The sequence below is a fragment of the Gallus gallus genome, chromosome 2 (assembly GCF_016699485.2).
Source record: "Gallus gallus isolate bGalGal1 chromosome 2, bGalGal1.mat.broiler.GRCg7b, whole genome shotgun sequence".
NCBI classification, from domain to species: domain Eukaryota; kingdom Metazoa; phylum Chordata; class Aves; order Galliformes; family Phasianidae; genus Gallus; species Gallus gallus.
The window spans coordinates 121096770-121115127 of NC_052533.1; the positions used below are offsets into that span (position 1 = coordinate 121096770).

General features: G+C 43.2%; 1 protein-coding gene across 1 annotated transcript; it reads left to right on the forward strand.

Annotated features, from left to right (window-relative positions):
* The first annotated feature begins 2327 nt into the window (after nucleotides 1–2327).
* On the forward strand, nucleotides 2328–18122 carry CHMP4C (charged multivesicular body protein 4C). The gene is made up of 5 exons (NM_001199475.2): nucleotides 2328–2569; nucleotides 9426–9603; nucleotides 10542–10656; nucleotides 12924–13032; nucleotides 15419–18122. The coding sequence occupies exons 1-5, from the start codon at nucleotides 2374–2376 to the stop codon at nucleotides 15481–15483; spliced, it is 663 nt and encodes a 220-aa protein (NP_001186404.1). The 5' UTR covers nucleotides 2328–2373; the 3' UTR covers nucleotides 15484–18122.
* Nucleotides 18123–18358: the final 236 nt, after the last annotated feature.

An 18358-nucleotide genomic window follows, 5' to 3' on the forward strand; every position in this document is an offset into this window, starting at 1 on the left:
GGAAGGGGTGGGAACTGAGCGAGGCGCGCAAGCGCTGTCGGGCTGCTGGAAGACTCCAAACGGGCTGGGGGCGGGCACGAGGGGACGGGGAGGAGAAGGGGTGGGAGAATGTATGCAGATATGCGGCTCTCCCTGCCCCAGGGAGGGATCCGTGGCACCTGGCGGGCTGCAGTGCTAACCGCGGCGGTTGGTCCCCGCCGCTGCCGCTCAGTGAGCGTCCCGCAGGTGGCCCCGGGCTGTTCTGCTGCTACTGGAGTAATAAGTGCTGTTGTGCTTCTGTTTCTTTGGAGTCGTGTCAGATGCAGAATAGTGTGTATGCCAGGAGGCGGAGAAAACGGGAAGGGAGATGACAAGCACCCAACATTCTTCTTGTGCTCTTTTAATTACTAACCACTGCTGTGGTTTCCATAGGTATGCATCTACGTTTCTGAAAAACTGCATTTCTCTCCTGTGAAGATTTACTGTTTGTTTTATCAGTCCCTTGTGTGTTTTTAACACAGAATCATCATGGTTTAAAGGGGACCCACAAGGCCCATCGAGTCCAACTCTTGGCTCCACGCAGCACCACCCAGAATTCAAACCTGCCCCTCCGCTCCCTGTGAGGAGCTGCAGCCGCCATGAGGCCTCCCCTCAGCTCCTCTGCTCTGCTCTGAGCGCACCCAGGGACCTCAGCTGCTCCTCTCACATTTTGCCCTCCGGATCCTTTACCATCTTTGTAGCTCTTCTTTGGATGCTCTCTAATAGTTTCATGTCCTTCTTAAATTGTGGCACTCAAATTTGCATGCAGTGTTTGAGGTGAGGCCATACCGGAGCCTCAGGGCACTTATGCATGAGTGTCCTCTTGCAGCACGCTGCAGAGCATGGCTAACAGCTGCCACTTGCCACCACAGAGCTTGTGTCACCAGTGACATCTGCACACAGTATTTACGAGGAGTCTGTGTCACCTGCTCATCACTGACATCATGCATCAGGTGCTGGCACATTCATGGCTAGTTGGCATTGTTAGTGAGGTGCTTGTTCATCTGAAAACACTCCTTCTTGCAGTATGAGACTCACAGGAAGAAAGACATTGAGGCCATGGAGTGTGTCCTATGAAGGGCAACAAAGCCTCTGTATGGAAAGGCTGAGAGACCTGAGACATTTCAGTCTGGAGAAGGCTGAGAGGAGGACTCATCACTTCATAAATACCTAAAATGTGGGAGTCAAGTCCATGAGAGTGGACTCATTTTGATGGAGAGCAGCAATAGAACATGGGGCAATGGGCAGAAAATGGAGTACAGGAAGTTCTATACAGACAGAATATAGAACTTCTTTACTGTCAGGGTGACAGCACTGGAACAGGCAGCCCAGAGAAGTTGTGGAGTCTCCTCTGGAGATCTTCAAGACCTGTCTGAACACTTTCTTGTGCGACCTACTGTAGGGAACTTGCATTGGGAGGGGAGTTGTTTGGACTAGATGATCTCCAGAGGTCCCTTCCAACCCCTACAATTCTGTGATCCTGTCATTGGTGTGTCTGGAGCACAAGTCCTATGGGGAGCAGCTGAGGGAACTGGATTGTTTGGTCTGAAGAAGAGGAGGCTTGGGGGAAACGTTACTGCCCTCTACAACTGCCTGAAAGGAGGTTGTGGAGAGGTGGGGGTTGGCCTCTTCTCCCAGGTAACAGTGATAGGACAAGAGGGAATGGCCTCAAGCTGCACGAGCAAATATCCAACTCGGGTTGGATATTTGGGAACATTTCTTCTCAGAAAGAGTGGCACAGGCTGCCCGGGGAGGTGGTGGAGTCGCTGTCTCTGGTAGTGTTAAGATACACAGAGATGCGACACTGAGGGACCTGGTTTAGTGGTATGGTGGGGATGGGTTGACAGTTGGACTAGATGATCTTGGAGGTCTTTTCCAACTTTTATGATCCTGAAACTGGGGAGAAACACAAGCTATAAAGCTATCCCTAAACTTTCGATGTCCGGTTATCTCGAAGCAGAACTGCACTTCCTGCACTGCTACCAAAGCACGCCGTGGGCTCTCAGCCGAAGATGGGGCAGGGCAGAGAAACGCGCCAGGAGCGTTCCTTCGGTAGAGAGCAGGCGGGCATGGAGCCTCCCCACTGCCGCTCCCACCGCCGCCCCGCGTCCGCCGGGCAGCGGCCCGCCTCCCCGCCGCCCTCCGTCCCGCCCGGTACCGCCCTCCCGCTGCCCGTAGACGCCGGTACTGCCCGCGGAGCTCGCCGCCCTCTCGCCGCTCGGGGGGCACGCGCGATCGGGGGCGGGAGGTGAGGCCGGCCGGGCCCGCCCCGCCGCCAGGTGCCGTACCGCGGTCCGGGAAGTGCCCTCGCGGCTCTGGGGCGGCCCGGCCCGGGCAGAGCCTTCCGACGCCGCGATGAGCAGGATCTCCAGGTTCTTCAAGGGGGGCGGCTCCACGGCCTCCAAGGGCCGTGGGGGGCCCTCGCCGCAGGAGGCCCTGGCCCGGCTGCGGGAGACGGAGGAGATGCTCAGCAAGAAGCAGGAATACCTGGAGTCCAGGATTGAACGGGAGCTGTCACTGGCCCGGCAGCACGGCACCAAGAACAAGCGAGGTGAGCGCCGCGTCTGGCCGGGAGAACCCCGGGTGAACCTTTCAGTGGTGACCTGAGTGGGTTGCGTGTGTTTAAATGGCCAGGTTCCTGCAGTAGGCTGCTGTGGTGGCTTTGGTATCCAATTGTGTGTGGTGCATTGTGGAGTCATTATGGCGGACTGACAAGAGGATGCATTTATCCTTAACTAGTTTTGTGCCTTGTAGTCCAGTGGGTGGTAATAAATAAGGTCAGGATCCTGCTTACATCAGTGCTGTCGTCTCTGGGAAACAAATGGTTGGAACCACAGGGACACACAGGCCTTTGAGAAACAAGATAATTACTTCTTTAAGTTGCCTGGAATCCTGATTGTCTACTCCAAGACTTATTTTTTCTTAAGTGCTCCCAAACAGAGGCAAAATGTTCTGATTCAAAAATTCACACTGTAACAAGAGTAGTTCTTTCACCTGCTCCTTCTGTTGCTGGATAATTTAAAAAGTTAATGCCATATAATTTAGAGCTTGTGAGGAGTGCTTTGGTTATCCCCTTAATGTATTTGTAATACTTTAGCACTTAATAGTTGTTAGCAGGAAGTATTTAGTTAAGATTAGAAAACACTGGTAGGAGTTGGTCAGATTTTAAGGGACTGAAGCCAGCCCAGCAGCTGGGTCGCTCCGTATGTGGCATGTGAGCTCTCAAGGATGTCACGCTGAGGGTTGTCATGTTCCAGATATCTTAGAGAGTTCTTACAGACTTCCCTGCCTTCTACTGGAGTGTCTCCCTGGGCCTTTTGTGCAGGCACTGGCTCTTCAGGGAGGAAATCGGGCTGCAAAGTCACACTGTGGGATGCGGTGACCAGATAGCTCCCAGAGCTGGGTCACTGTGCACGAGCAGTGGGGCTGACACAAGGAAACAGGCTCATTCCTATGCCTGTAGCAATTCCTACCAAGACCTAGACATGTTGCTATAGAACTTTGTGCCACGCCTGCATTTTAAGCTGGCATTACTGCAGTTTCCTGCCTCAGTCCTGCTTCACACTACTCCCATCCTTTTGTTGTCAGAGCTTCCTGAAGGGTGTGTTCCAGAAAGCAGCTATAAAATGTCTTCATTTTTCAACTAGATTGTTTTTACCCAGGCTAGGTTAAGTTTCTCTGGCTCCACAGCTGCAGAAGAGCTTGGGCACCTTCGAAGGAGAGAATGGTGCAGAGGCAGCAATTACTCATTACTGGGAGAAGGTGGATCTGCTTCTGCAACCTGACTGGTTTATGTGGGCTCCGGCTGTTAGTCAACCTATTGCCTTATGCTTAAAACATGTGGCGTTAGGCTTGTGAAGCTTCTCTCCCAGGTGTTTGTTTCCTCTGCTGCACTCAGTGTTCAATCCTTCTGGTTTTATCTATGCAGGTGTATGTGAAGTCGTGTTGCAAACTGGATTGTTGAACTGACCGTGGTTGAAAATAACTCCCTTTGATCTTTCTTGTCATTTGCTCAGTAACCCACAGTTAGGGCCAGTAAAGAGAAAGTAGGGCAAGGAGTACAGAGAAGGATTTTTTTTAATGTCAAAAATGGCTCTAAAGCCAAAAGGAGATGGTGAAACTACAGTCATGAGAAATGAGAGAAACTCACCTCGCTGTGCCAAAATGGTTGAATTTGGCAGCCTGAGTAAGCTTAATTCCCCAAGAATATCCCTCATTTGATGTGCCGTTTGTGCTAGTTTTTATCACAGTTCATTAATGTATAACAACACAAACTGTGTGCCATATTACAGAGGAAATCTGTGCTAGACTGCAACTACTGTAGCGCTGTGTGAACACAACGTGCGAATGAGAGAATAAAAGCTTGAATCTACAAAGCCTTGTTAAAGCAAATATTGCAAAAGGAGCTGGTGGGTAGCTTGATGTGTTCTTTTCATAATTGCACCTTAGGAGGAGCCTGTGGAACTTAAAGCAGGAGTGTCTGTGATGAAGCAGGATTTATCCAGGTACGGACAGTGCTCCAAGTTAGTATGATCTCATTTGATTTTTAGGCTCATGAGTGTGAGTCAGTTTCACTGACACAACTGAGATCATATTCAAGGGCCAGCAATTTTTCATGAGTTTAGATGAGTCTGTGTCTTGGATGGGTTCATGTGACATCAAAAGATTTAACTTGCCTTCGAGCCGTAACATATTAACTATGTAAACAGATCTGAAGTGTCTCTTAAATATATTTGTCCTCTCCTCCATGAAGTCTGCGTCTCTGCAGTTACTGCATTTAATCTGAAATTAGCTGTGCTTTGGGGATGATACATTTGCCATGTTACCTAATGGTAACATTTTACTGTAGCTAGACTATCAGAGGGTTTTCTGAACAACAGTGTGTGCTGGAATTCCCCTTGGAGAGGTTATATCATGATGAGCAGTATTTATTTGTACAATTCGCATTGCCTTCAAATGTCTCATCGTATCAGATCATAACTCAGGATTTTTTGATATCTCTTGCTTCATTTTCTTAAGTATCTCTTGTTGTTTCAATTGGTGCACAGCTGCCAACTCCAGCAGCACATTGGCCCTTCATCTTCAATATTCTGAAGGTCAGGAAGGAAAATTTAAAGAACAGAATGTGATCCAAAGTGTCCAAATTGATGAGGCTCGAGTTGAGAAATTGGGGTAGTGTTGGAGAGAAGCAAGGCGTTGTGTTTTCTTTGTGCTTCTACGGCTCATCATGTCCGGATTAGCAACGACAACACCCAGTTTCTTTATGATTGTGGGTTAGGATCCAATACAGCTTACCACAGAAAAGCTTTCTCACCTGAAACTTCCCACCTTCATATTGGCCGTTCTTTTAGCATGTGGAGGGGTACTGCATCCACTGCTAGCTGAGTGATGAAATGATGACCAGGACTCTTTGTTAATTTGTTTAAAGCAAGTTTATCAGCAATGCTGAATGTATGAATAAGCACAAAATACAAGAAAATGTCCCTCCAGGGTAGTTCTGGGAAGCGTTCGTGCTGTTCTTCAAAAGCTGCCTTACTGTTACTGCTTGTTTGCTCTTGCAATAATCCCTATGTCTCTGACTTTTCCTTCACCTGTCCTATCTCATACCTCCACAGACATACAAGTCTTTTATTTCTGTTTGTTGCCTCAGAAGCCCATTTAGAAGGAAAAGGGTTTTCTGAAGTGTGTCAGTGCCTGTGAAAATAACTTTGTTTCAGCCTGAAGTCTATTACAGAACCCAAACTACGGATAAATGAAAAGAAGTGAGTTAGAAGTACATAGAAAGAAGCCGTACCTCTTTTCTCTTTTTCCTTTCTCTATATCCAGAATAGGAATACAGCTTAGCCTAGAGAGCCATATAATACTACCGAGAACAAAACCTTTAAAGGTTGGAGTAACAGGTGGCCTTATATGAGTGGATGCTGCTCGGTATGTTGTGTGGTACATTTGGGCAGGGTTCATGTAGCCACGTAGCATTCCTTTTCAATGAGCTCCTTTTAGCCAGAATGCTGTTGAAACCGAAGAACAATGTGGCAGTTGCATGCTGGCAGCGACAGGGCCATCATCCCTGTAGCAGGGTGTGTGACAGGTAGGGACTGAAGGTTTGTGGCAGGGAGACAGGGGGAAACCTTTAAGCATGTCTTTGTTCTGTGACTTACAGCTGTTGTGCTCTGCTCTTTTTAGTCATATTTAAAGTATCTTGCTGTCAGCTGGAGTGCTTATTATGAGTCAAGTGCCTTATTGTTACTGAATTATTGCCTCAGCGGTAACTGTATGTGGCTTCCCTCACAAGGGTTTTGAGGATTAAGAGTACTGATAATAATCTTAAGGTGGTGTGATTTTTATGGCCTCAACAGCATTTCATCTGAGTGTTCCTAGTTGGAGCTCAGATTCTGTAATCCATCAGTCCCTTATGGGACATGAAGAGGAGTTTTTATGAACTGTAGTCAAGAATGAGATCTGGTGTTTTCACAGTGGTGTTATGTCTTCTGAAGACATAACCAGTTTTCTCCTGGGAATTTTAAGGCTTATTAGGCAATGTACTTAATTTTACTTCAGAATATGAGATTACTGATTCCTGTACTGACAGAAATTGGTGGAGGGCTTGTAGATAAAATGAGATAGCACAGTGGTAACTTTTAATTCTGATCTATCATGAGACTGTGATGAAAGTGCCACGACTATGCCACTGTTTTTGTTATTTACTTTAGAAACCTGGATATTCAATGTGGTCAGAATTACTATTGCTGTTGTCAGAAATGGCCAATTTTAGTCATTTCTTCTTCCTTACTAAAGCATCAGCTTAGCAACGATACTGGAAAAGTGTCTGTGTGTAAATAGCAGTAGTTCTTCAATATGCATGCCTAAACTGATGTAGTAGTCTGTTGCTGTTCCAATCACTAAACTGGGAAATAGAATAAAAACTCAAATTAAAACCAGTGGTTCCTAATCCTAATGAGCTGTGTCCTGCTTGCTGGACTTGAAGTAGAGCACAATACAGCTGGTAAACTACAAGGAATTGCTAAGCACTCCATTATGAAATGCAGGAGTTGAATCTGCTTCACTGGAGCAAAACGGAGCGTCTGAGACTGCTTTCTTTTTGTCCTGGTGAAGACCTCCACCTCTTCCTGGTTAAACTGGTATTACGCTTGCTTCCTCAGACTCTGCCCCCATTTAGACTCATCCTACCTGGCTGTCTTTCCTTTTCTGAAATCTTAGGAATAGGCAACGCTCTCTTTCAGTGTCATTCTTAGAGCTTCAGTAAAGTAAGTTGATGTTCTCCATTTTTTTGTTTTTAATATAAATTATATTTCAGTTTCTCATGTAGTAGCATTTCTGTGAAGCATTTAAATATTGTGCTTGCAGGCATTGGCACACAGATTTTAAAATGCTTCTATGAGCAGTGGTAAATCACTTAAAAGTAAATTTAATTACAATCTGTAAAACAGAAAAACAGATTTCAAGTAGCAGTGAAATTCTCATATTTTATCTATAGGGGCTATAATTACAGAACTCTGCAATTAAGGGCATTCATTTAATATAAGTGGAAAGATTATGTAGTATGGTGTGGGAATATGTTACGCCTGGGTTGATGAGAAAAGAGTATGAATTGATTTGCTAACAAGAGTTTTGTTCTGTAAGTCACTGAGAAGCCACTCTAAGGTCTCCCTGGAGCCTTTTCTTCTCCAGTCTGAAAGCTCCCAACTCTCTCAGTCTGTCTTCAGAGGAGAGGTGCTCCAGCCCTCTGATCATCCTTGTGGCCTCCTCTGGACTCTCTCCAAAAGCTCCATCTCCTTTTTAGGATGGGTTCCCCTGACCTGAACGCAGTACTCCAGATGGGGCCTCACAAGGACAGAGTAGAGGGGGACAGTACTTCCCTCCCCTTCTGCCCACCCCTCTTCTGATGCAGCCTAGGAAGCAGTTGACTTTCTGAGCTGCAAGCACGCTCTGCTGGCTCTTGTTCAGTTTTTCATCCTCCAACACCCCCATGTCCTCCTCTGCAGGGCTACTTTCAGTCCACTTGTTGCCAAACCTGTATTCATGCTTGGCACTGTAAAGCTTCAGACTGTTTCCCAAAAGCTGGGTAAATGCTGAATTTGAATGCTGAGTTAATCTATTTTGATTGTGGTTTGCTGTCCTCGTGCACTTCACTGTAGATTCCAAAGACACTGTATTTCAGAGTCTGTGTGAATGCTTGTCCTTGTGCAGCTAATGATGGCAATTTTGTCCATGTCAATTCAAGCACTTGTCAGTAAAGTAGTAAATAGATATTTTAGGATATCCTCGTTTTATCTGGAGATCTGGATACCCCAATGCCTAGATTCATTGTTTTTTACACGAATGACCATTTAAACAGAACACCAACATTAATTGCTTTTTTTCCCACTGATTGGGGACTGCAGTTGCTTGCTGGCTCTGAACATGATTAAAAAATTAAATATAACAGGAAAAAAAGGCACAGCTATTAACTAGCTTTGAAAAAGCAATAGTCTATTTTTTTTTAAGTCACAACTTAGTCTCTTGTATGCTTTATCTTGCCTGGCTCATGTAGAGTTTGGAAAGAATAGTGGTCAGGAAATGCTTGTGGCAAGATTGTGTGTTCCACGCCCAGAAACTGAGTGAAAGCCCTTTTCTCCTTCTGTTTGTCACGTGCATTTATGCTGGTAATGATTTACTTTGGGCAAAGTATGCTGCTTACAACTTAGCAAATACAAAACAGTAATCTCCCTGATGTAAAAAGATAATAGAGAACTGCTGGATTTAGGTGTGGCCTTGCCCACAAGAGCCTTCTATCTTCTATGTATTTTCAAGTTCTGAGTTTTAAATATATGTTCCTTGATGACGACAAGGAACAGAAGATAAAACTGAAAGCCAGAGAAGTGTGAATCCTCCCTCTGACCTAAGGTTAGGTCATTTGGACTTGCCTTTACACTTGACTCTTTCTGCTACTGAGACAAAACTTTGGAAACAGCACTGACAGAGAGGTGGCCGTTGTGCCAGATCTACTTGCTCTGTCTTCCTTAGTTCTGCCTTAGGTTTTGCAATCTCTTCTTTTCTTTCTAATTTCTTACTTTCTGATTTCTCTTTGATGTTTTTCTTTTTCATCCCTATCTTCCCTGCTTTCCCCACATGCGCATGATGGAATTCAAGATCTTCTGTAGCGGAGGAAGAAGCTGCTCTTGCCTGTTCTAAAAGGATTTAACCTAAAAGAGGCTTCCCAGCATGTTCATGCAACAGCATGTTGGTGATAAACAGGCTGCTGATCCGATGTGGTCAAAGTTTGCCTCTCTGCTAGTAAGGTAGGAGGGTGAGAACTGTGTCCTCTCCTGGTCAGACTGTTACTGAACTGCTTGTCCTTGTGTTTTGCTATGAAAATACACAATGTACTGTGCCTCTCTGCATTCCAGCTGCCTTACAAGCACTGAAGAGAAAAAAGAGGTATGAGAAGCAGCTGAGTCAAATTGATGGGACGCTCTCAACCATTGAATTCCAGAGAGAGGCACTGGAGAATTCGCACACGAACACAGAAGTGCTCAAGAATATGGGATATGCTGCACAAGCTATGAAAAAAGTGCATGAAAATATGTAAGTCACTTCTCCTAGCTTTCAACAGGAGCTTGGTAACAGCTTTTAAACTATATCGTTGCTATGGTCTGTTGTATCCAGTCATCTAGTTTTAGACTTCATTTTGGTTCAAGCATTTAATGTCAGGAATGTTGTTGGTGCTGTTGTGTTATATTTGGCAGAAAAATATCTTTTCTTAGCAGCAAGTTTAAGTGGAAGTCCAGCTAAATAAAGAGATTCAGGTGGCACTTATTATTTTTTTAGTAAATAGGCCTTGGCAGCAGAGACCTGCTGCTGCCCTCAACTTTTCCACAATGAAACAGTGTTTCTTCAACTGAGTGGATGTGCTTCTTCCAAGTCTGTAAGCTGCACTGTATGATTCAAAGTACTACTTAGGATTGGATAAAATATAGAGTATTTTTTTGTGTGTGTGCGTGTAATACTTTTATATGGCTGATGTTCTTTCATGAGGCTTTTTCCTGCCTGAATAAAGAGTTATATCACAAGCGTTGTTCTGGCAAAAGTAAACAGGAACAGAAATAATAATGAAGTTAACAATGAAGGGAAACTTTTAATTGTGTTCCTTATAAGTTTCCCCCAGTTCTGGTGATTCTTAACATCAAAAAAGATCCATCTATAAAGATGCTGACCTCAGGAAGGAGATGTGGTCTGCCCAGTGATTGTAGCTGTGGGCTGATGGATGTATGAGAAGCATAGAGAGGGGAAGCACAGGCTGCTGCAGAATGACTTGTGTTGTTATGCCACAGTAGAAGGAATTGGACTGAGTAAAACACGCTAAAGCTTGCCAGGAAACATTAAGGCTTAAGTGAGGAAAATTACTCTGTGTGAGTTCTTCTGTTTAAATAGAAGTAAACTAGGTTCTCTTTAGGTGTTTCTGAGTCCCTTCTGCACAATTTGAATAATGTATCTCTAAAAACTGTTCTCTGTTACGTTGCCAGGGACTTGAACAAAATTGATGACTTGATGCAAGACATCACTGAACAGCAGGATGTTGCTCAGGAAATTTCAGAAGCAATCTCAAACAGAGCTGCATTTGGTGATGAATTTGATGAGGTTAGTATTATAGTAAGAACTGAGTCTTGGCTGTAAAATCACTCCATGATTGTTTTGTGGTACAGTGGTTTGTTCCAGAGTTTTATTTCTCAGAAGGTGAGGATGTGAAGTTTCGTGGCTCTTAACTTATCCTACCTATGACATCTTATGTTTACTTAAATCTTTATAGAAATAATAAGCATAAATATAGACTAATAACAAGGAAGTTTCAAATCTAATGCCAATTGTTATTTTCTAGTGTAGCATTCTCAGTTGCACCATGGGAGGAAAAGGTCACTAAAGCATGTCATTTGTACTGCTCTAAATGGATACTGGAAGGTATAATTTGTTGTGCTCCAAACAGGCATCCATTTAACAAAGTGCATATTTCTATCACTGCACCATGAACAGGCTACTGTTCCCAGTTTTTGCATATATGGGCCAGATTTTAAGGTATTGCATTGTTTTGGTGCTCGGAGATGCTGGTCCTGCCATTACTTTCTGGATTTTCTACAGCAGAAAAGAACGTAGAAGTAATTCTTTTTGCAGGCAGTAAGGGTTCTCTTGTAGAGCTCTCTTTTCCTAGGCACCTTTCAGGAAGCTGAAGCTTCTGAAACTTTGTTGCAGTAGCTTTCATCCAATGGTTGGACTTAACTGTGTGTGTCTGAGAAGGTTGAGCGTACTTTGTGCAGTCTGTGGGACACACAGCTGAAGGTCAGACTGGGTTAAAATACAAAATCAAACTAATGGTACTACTCTGTGTTAAGATGGCCAAGCATTAGGAATCATTTGAATAATCTCTTAAAGAATCAAGCAATTCCCACCCTTCCAGCTAATTAATTAATTCATGTGTACCCAAATGGACAGCAGAGAAAAATACATGTGCTATATCATATTTACTTAATTAACTTCTTTTTGCCTTTTCATTCAGAAGTTGTTTTTTTTTTCCATGAGTTTTTGAAACTGGTAGTGGTTCTTTGCATTTTTTTTCTCTGTCCATTATCTTCTTTCCTATTTTTTCCACTTTGAATCTAAATCATTAATTAATATTAGTGCAAGGAATGGGATTTGGCTGACATAAACTGGGCTCCAGTTGGCTGGAAAACATACTGCCATCCCATGCAGCAATATGGAATCACTCGGTTTTCATCAGTGCTTAACTTTCAGGGGTCTAGACTCATTAGATGTAGTGCAGACTGACCCAAAACTTCCTAAGAGATGTGGTCTGAGTTAATGAGTGTTTCCTGTTTTTGGAAAACAAGCCACTGTCATTCACATGGGGCACATGTAGCAGCACCTGCTTTTGCATAGGAGCCTAATATTTACAGTACTTGTCCAGTCATTGGGAAATCTGGTTTGCACGCTACTTCAGCTTAAGAGTGCTAGAATCAGTGGCTTAATCACTAGGTTTTCAGGGGATTTATGTTGGGGGAGGATATTTAATTTTTTCTTTTCATTTGAAGGACATTTTGGCCACGCACTTGGATTTCCTCTTCACATGCGTACCACTGAAGCATGTAATTTGTGCTGCTCAAAATAGACACTTAAACATAAGGGTTGTTTCTCCCTGGCACAACACTGTATGTATGAGGAAGAATGCAAAACAAGGTCCTACCGTACCTGAGTAGAATCCAAGGAATAGGTCTTCACCTTTTAAAAAGTGTGAAGCCTTTTTATTTTTAGTATTATACTTGTAGATGAGACTATCTGTCCAAATTAACTTCTGCAGCTAAAAGCCCAAGGGTGTTGTGTGCTTCAGGAGTGGGAGTAACAAGACCCAGGAGAACAACTCTCATTCCAGTGCTGCTTTGAAATCACATGTAATCCTGGGCTTAGCGTAAAAGGGTGGAAGCACAGCAATTAATGACAGTCTGCCTTGTAACCAATGGAAACTGTTTGGTTTTTAAAATGTGAAAAGATGTACATTAAAATTAGAATCTGTTTAAACTGTGCAGGCTGTAGATTTGGAACAAATCGGATGAAGGCATATGGACTTTTTTCTCTCTGTTTACCTTTTTGTCATGAGTAGTACACTGTCATTTTTGTTTCTAGTTTTATACTTTGACCTCTTTCTAACTTCCATTGTCCTTATTGCAACTTTCAGTGGAGGTTTATTGTTATTGGTCACAGTTAGTGAAAATGATACGTGCAGTACACTACTTTATAATATTCCTTTATCAAGCATTAACTGTTATTTCAGTAATACTTTGCTTTATGGTGGTTACAAGTGCCCTTGACTGAGGTCACTGTCAGGACAATGAATTTGTTAATGTTTTCCTTGAACTTAGGATGAGTTGATGGCAGAATTAGAAGAACTGGAGCAAGAAGAAATGAACAAGAGAATGCGAGACGTCAGACTGCCAAGTGTTCCATCCACATCTCTACCTTCTCGCCCTGGTAAACTGCTTGCTTGCCATTTTAAGTTTCTCATGATTATGCCACGCTGGGTGTCAAAGAGTGAGAGAAAATCACAGATATGTATTTAACTCTGCTTTGTTTTCTAAAGCATTGTAAATTCCTTTCCTATTTTTGCATAGTTTATTAGAAAATGGAATTCTAGTTTGATTTATAAGAGCATTTAGGACCAAAATCTCTATAGATTTGGAGAGGCAAATTCAGGGAACTTGACCTGTCACATATGCTGGTGCATCTCCTGCTGAAATATAGTGAAATCACCAGAGAACAGGAAGATTTATTTTTTCTTATGGCAATTAAATTATCAATCTTTTTTAAATTAGAGTCTGACCTAGATACAAAACGTTTGCATCACAAAAATTCAGCTTTTCAGGTTACTGGTTTGGTATTTGCCACTGATACAGTAATTAGAAGTGCAAGAGGTAACAAGGCATGAAAACTGAAAGAAGCATTGTCATTCCTTTGGTTTCTTTCTCTGGAACATTAAGCAGTGCTATTGTTTTTCTGCAGTTACGCTGTGTTTGTTTTGAATTAAGCCAGAGACAGCTATTAACTGTATCTTTCACTGCGTTCCTGTTCTCTAGGAGCTGTAAGACTTGCTGTGTACTGGTGCTAGTAAAAAGAGAATAGATACTCAGTGGCAAGAATAGCACTCATGACACAAGCTGTGTGGTTCATCCTCTGCAGAACGGGGTACCTAGATCAGCTCATTCTGAAGACTCATGTGTGTGTTTTGGCAAGTGACACTTAAATCCCTGTGAAGCAATTTAAAATGTTCCAACTGGGACTGTGTTCTCATTTCCTTATGTAAATGGAGGAACAGCTGGAAAAAAATGGACTTAGGAAAACCCAGTGCAGATTGCAGTCTCGGCATTTATGGCTTGTTCGTATATCCTTTTCCAGATCCAGCTGTGCCAGCTGACATTTTTATTGAACCCACACCATCTCCATGTGATTGTCACTATCCTAGATTTGCTACTTCATCTTTCTAAGTGACTGCTTTGGGAAAAATTAGTTGCTTTGGAAAACTGGCTAATCTTTTTTGTAACTGTATGCTTACTTTTACGAAGAAATAAGAACAAAGCAATTAATGGTTCTATACAGCTTCTAGTTGGACATGCGTGATGTAAGAGGTAGGGGAAGTGGGGTGGAGCACTGTGACCTTCCCCTGCTGAACAGTAAGCCAATGGCACCTGCAGAGTAGCAACTTGACCTGTTGGTCTTGTGTATCCTTCTCCCAGCTTGAGTCCCTAGAAGTGGTACTCAGGCTCTCTTCCGTGATGGTAGCTCTCAGCAGTACAATAGGAGCTGACTGGCTGCACTAAAACAAACACACAGGGCTGGTGCACACCCAGTAATGCAAATCCTGATGCACACACAGCGTGGAGCTGGGGAGAGTCTAGGCTGAACCAGGGCAGTAGGGCATGCAGTTTGCAGGTCACTATATGAAGGCTATTGTTATGAGGTTATAATTTGGGCAGTGTGAAGACAGGATAGGAGATTTGGGTTAAAAAAAAAAAAAAGTGAGAAAGTGTGTATGGGACCTGAGCTGAGTATTACTACTGCTGTGAGCAGAGCAGTTAACCAAGTAGCCACAGATGTTACTCGAGCAAAGCATGTTTAGGAATTCTTTTCTTCCTTTCAATAAATGATAACTCATTAAAATGCGGTGATACCACTTTGAAGCTGGACATAGAATCATAGAATCACAAGGTTCGAAAGGACCTGCAAGATCATCTAGTCCAACCATCCTCCCATCACCATTACTACCACAGGCTACTAAACCATATCTCATAGCATCTCATCCAGATGCCTCTTGAACACTGCCAGGGACATGTGCATGACATGTGCATGCAGATACCTTCAGTAATATTTGGAAAGGTAGCACAGCCAGTCAGGGACAGGTCATTTGTGCCTGCTCAAGTGGAGGTGAGGGAACAGGTAGTGTTGCAGTGCTTGCTCACTCACAGTAAGAGCTTTTTGGGTTTAAATATGTTTTCTGTAGGAATCTTTCAGTAGGAGGTAAATGAGACCTATATTGTTAAAAGTGGGGTTATACACGACACATCAGTTGTATCTCTGTCTTAGTTTCAGCGGGGATGGAATTGTTTTCTTTAGTGTCTGGTATGATGCAACGTTTTGGTTCTGGGAGAAAAACAGTGTTGATAACACAGCAATGTCTGTAGCTGCTGCTAAGCAGTGTTGTACAGAGCCAAGGCCATCAGCTTCATCACTATTACCCACATTTAGCTCCTCAGTAAAGTGGTCCAAGATCTTAAAAGCACTATGCAAGTCCTGATGTTCACAAATAAAATGGTTCTGATCACTATCATTAGTTAATGATTATTGTTAATCTCTCTCTCTGCAGCTGTGACCAGGAGGAGAGTGGAGGATGAAGATGACATGAAGCAGTTAGCAGCCTGGGCTTCCTAAGAGCACAGTGTTTTCCCAACATGGATTGTTAGAGTACGGATGTAAAGAGCTACAACACTGTTATAAATGTACACATTTAGTGTGCTTGTATTTCATACACTTTTAAAAAATAGTGAATCTTGCTAAGAATAGTGTGATTTCCATATTACAAAATGAGTTTTAAACCAAGCAAGCAGAAAACAATAATTCCAAAGCCTCCAAACTCAACGTTTATTCCAGCCTAGGCCAGAGACGTTTTGTTGTTAGTATCAGTTCTTATTAGGTTATGTCCTGCTGTTCTGCGAGACCTCGGTGCCTCACCTGTGCACACACACAGATGGATGTTCATTATTGCAATTATTTCATTACTGCAATGAAAAAGATAAGTAATGGAAGGCCCATCCTACAGGGTCACGTGGTTCGGACTGTTAGCCAAACAGCTTTATACAAAGGACCAGTGAGACCCTTTGAGCCTGAGAGCTGGTAGCTATTCATTTGGGCACGGAGACTTCCCAGACTGCCTGGAGCACCTTGTGGCATCCTAGATATTAAGAGAAGACTCTTCTGTAGATCTTTTAATAGTCTGTTAACTGTTTTGCTTCTTTGTTTTAACTGTGGCGAGTGACAGCAAGACTATTCTGCGCACAGCTGTATTGTCAACCTGAATCACGTTTTAAACTATTTCCAGCTCAGCTAAATAGCAGCTCCCCTGTGACTGGGGAAAATAACAGCGTCCAAGATTGTGTAGCTCCCTGCTAAACACCGATCCCTTAAAAAAGCCAGAAGGGACTTAGCCCTCCTGACATCCTTTTTTCCACCATGGCATCCTGGGATGTGTCTTTGCACTGGTTGAAAATACCCATCTTCAGAACTTGAAATTATACTATTTCAAAATAATTTTTATTCAGTTCCTGAATGGAAGTAATATCAGTGTGTGGTATTCAAAGTGCCTTTTTAACCCTTTCTACTGATCTAAACCTCTTGTAAAGTTGACACATTATTGTCCAGCCGCCAGCTTTTTAGTGTACAGATGCCACTGAGTGCTAACCTGCTACATATATAGAGACACCACTGTTAAAATACAAAACAAATTAAGTATGCTGGCTTGTACAAAGAAATTGTATTTAATAAGACTGAAGCTCCATGGTGGGAACTTGCTGTAATTCACAAGGAAATAGTAAAACACTGTGGAGCTCAAAGGGAAGTGGAAGCGGAGTCACATTGATCTTTGTTCTTTTCAAATTGATGTAATTTTGTGATGATTGAACCACTTGGGGAATAGTGGGAGGCTTGCTTTCTGTAGATCTATAGCAGCAGGAGACTGACCAGTTACCCTGCGGGCTTTTGCCTGTGATTTACTTTAATAGCCTACAATAGGCTCCTCACTATGGTATTTTTGGTTAAGCTCAAGCTAATGTGTGTTTCTGGACATGGCATTCTGGTGTGCCCAGAACCTTTCAAATTATGTTCTTTGATTGAAACCCAAGATTTACTAACGTGTTTAAAATTTTATTTCTTCAGTACTTCATTATCTGCAGTGGAATTGCTTTTGGTTTCATCCACCTGAAAGTAGAACTCAGAATCATAGAATGGCCTGGGTTGAAAAGGACTGCAATGATCATTGAGTTTCAACCCCCCTGCTATGTGCAGGGTCGCCAACCTCCAGACCAGGCTGCCCAGAGCCACATCCAGCCTGGCCTTGAATGCCTCCACGGATGGGGCATCCACAGCCTCCTTGGGCAACCTGTTCCAGTGCGTCACCACACTCTGTGTGAAAAAATTCCTCCTGAGAACTGACTTGCTGCTTCACATAAATTGCCAGTGGGGAAAAATAGTTTGTAATTCTGTTTCAGAACTTGGAAGTACCACGAAAATGGTCTCCTTCTGTTGGGAGTAGAGGAAAAACTGGAAACATTCCACTTTTGTTTTAAAACAAACAAAAACTAAAGCACTTCCTTAAATTTAAAAGTGCACTTTGAGCTCTGTAGGAAACCAAACACTAACAAAATGTCGTACAGTTTCAGCGCTTGCTGAAATTCAGGATAAGATGCTAGCTGAAGGCTTTCTTTGTGGGCTTACTGAAATAGACTAACAAATATTCTGAGTTAGTTGGAATCAGTTTGCTAATTCTTTCTGCTGGGATCCCGTTTTCAAGGTTGAGGCAGTCCATAGAATCATAGAATGCTCTGGGTTGAAAAGGACCACAGTGACCATCTAGTTTCAACCCCCTGCTATGTGCAGGGTCACCAACCACCAGACCAGCAAGTCCCTGCCCTAGGTACAGAAAGTGTTGGTGGATGCTGGTTGCAAAACACTGCAAGGCTTATGGACACATGTGGAATGTCTGAATGCAGGCCGTGCCAGCACAGCCCTGCGCTCTGCTTGGGACAGCTGGCTCTAGCATCTGTGAGATGCTGTTTAGCACATAAGCAGGCAGGAGTGAATAGAGTCAACGTGTTGACCTCTATTACCTTGAACATGTTTTACCAGAGGACTGAGGAAGCAGCTGGTGTACCATAGCTGACTCTGGTTATTTATTTTAAGATTATTTTCTTAACAGGAGTGGACATTTTGAACCCAGATAGCTTTACAAAATTATTGATGAAGGAAAAGAAGAGTTAATATATACATGTCTTGTAAATAAACATTTTGGTGCCATGCTTGTGCTGTGTATTATTTTCCTGGTGGGGAAAATCTTACCTGTGCCTCTTACACCTCCATCACACAGTACTCTATTTAGCCACCGTGAGCATTTCTGGGAACATTTTTGGATGTATTGGTCTTTCAGCGCCAGGTGAGAATTCAATACATCCTCAAAGGTGTAAAAAAGAAGTGGGGGTTAAGAGCGGTGAAGACAAAACAGCGCGGCGGTGATTTTTGGTGGACCTGAGGAGAA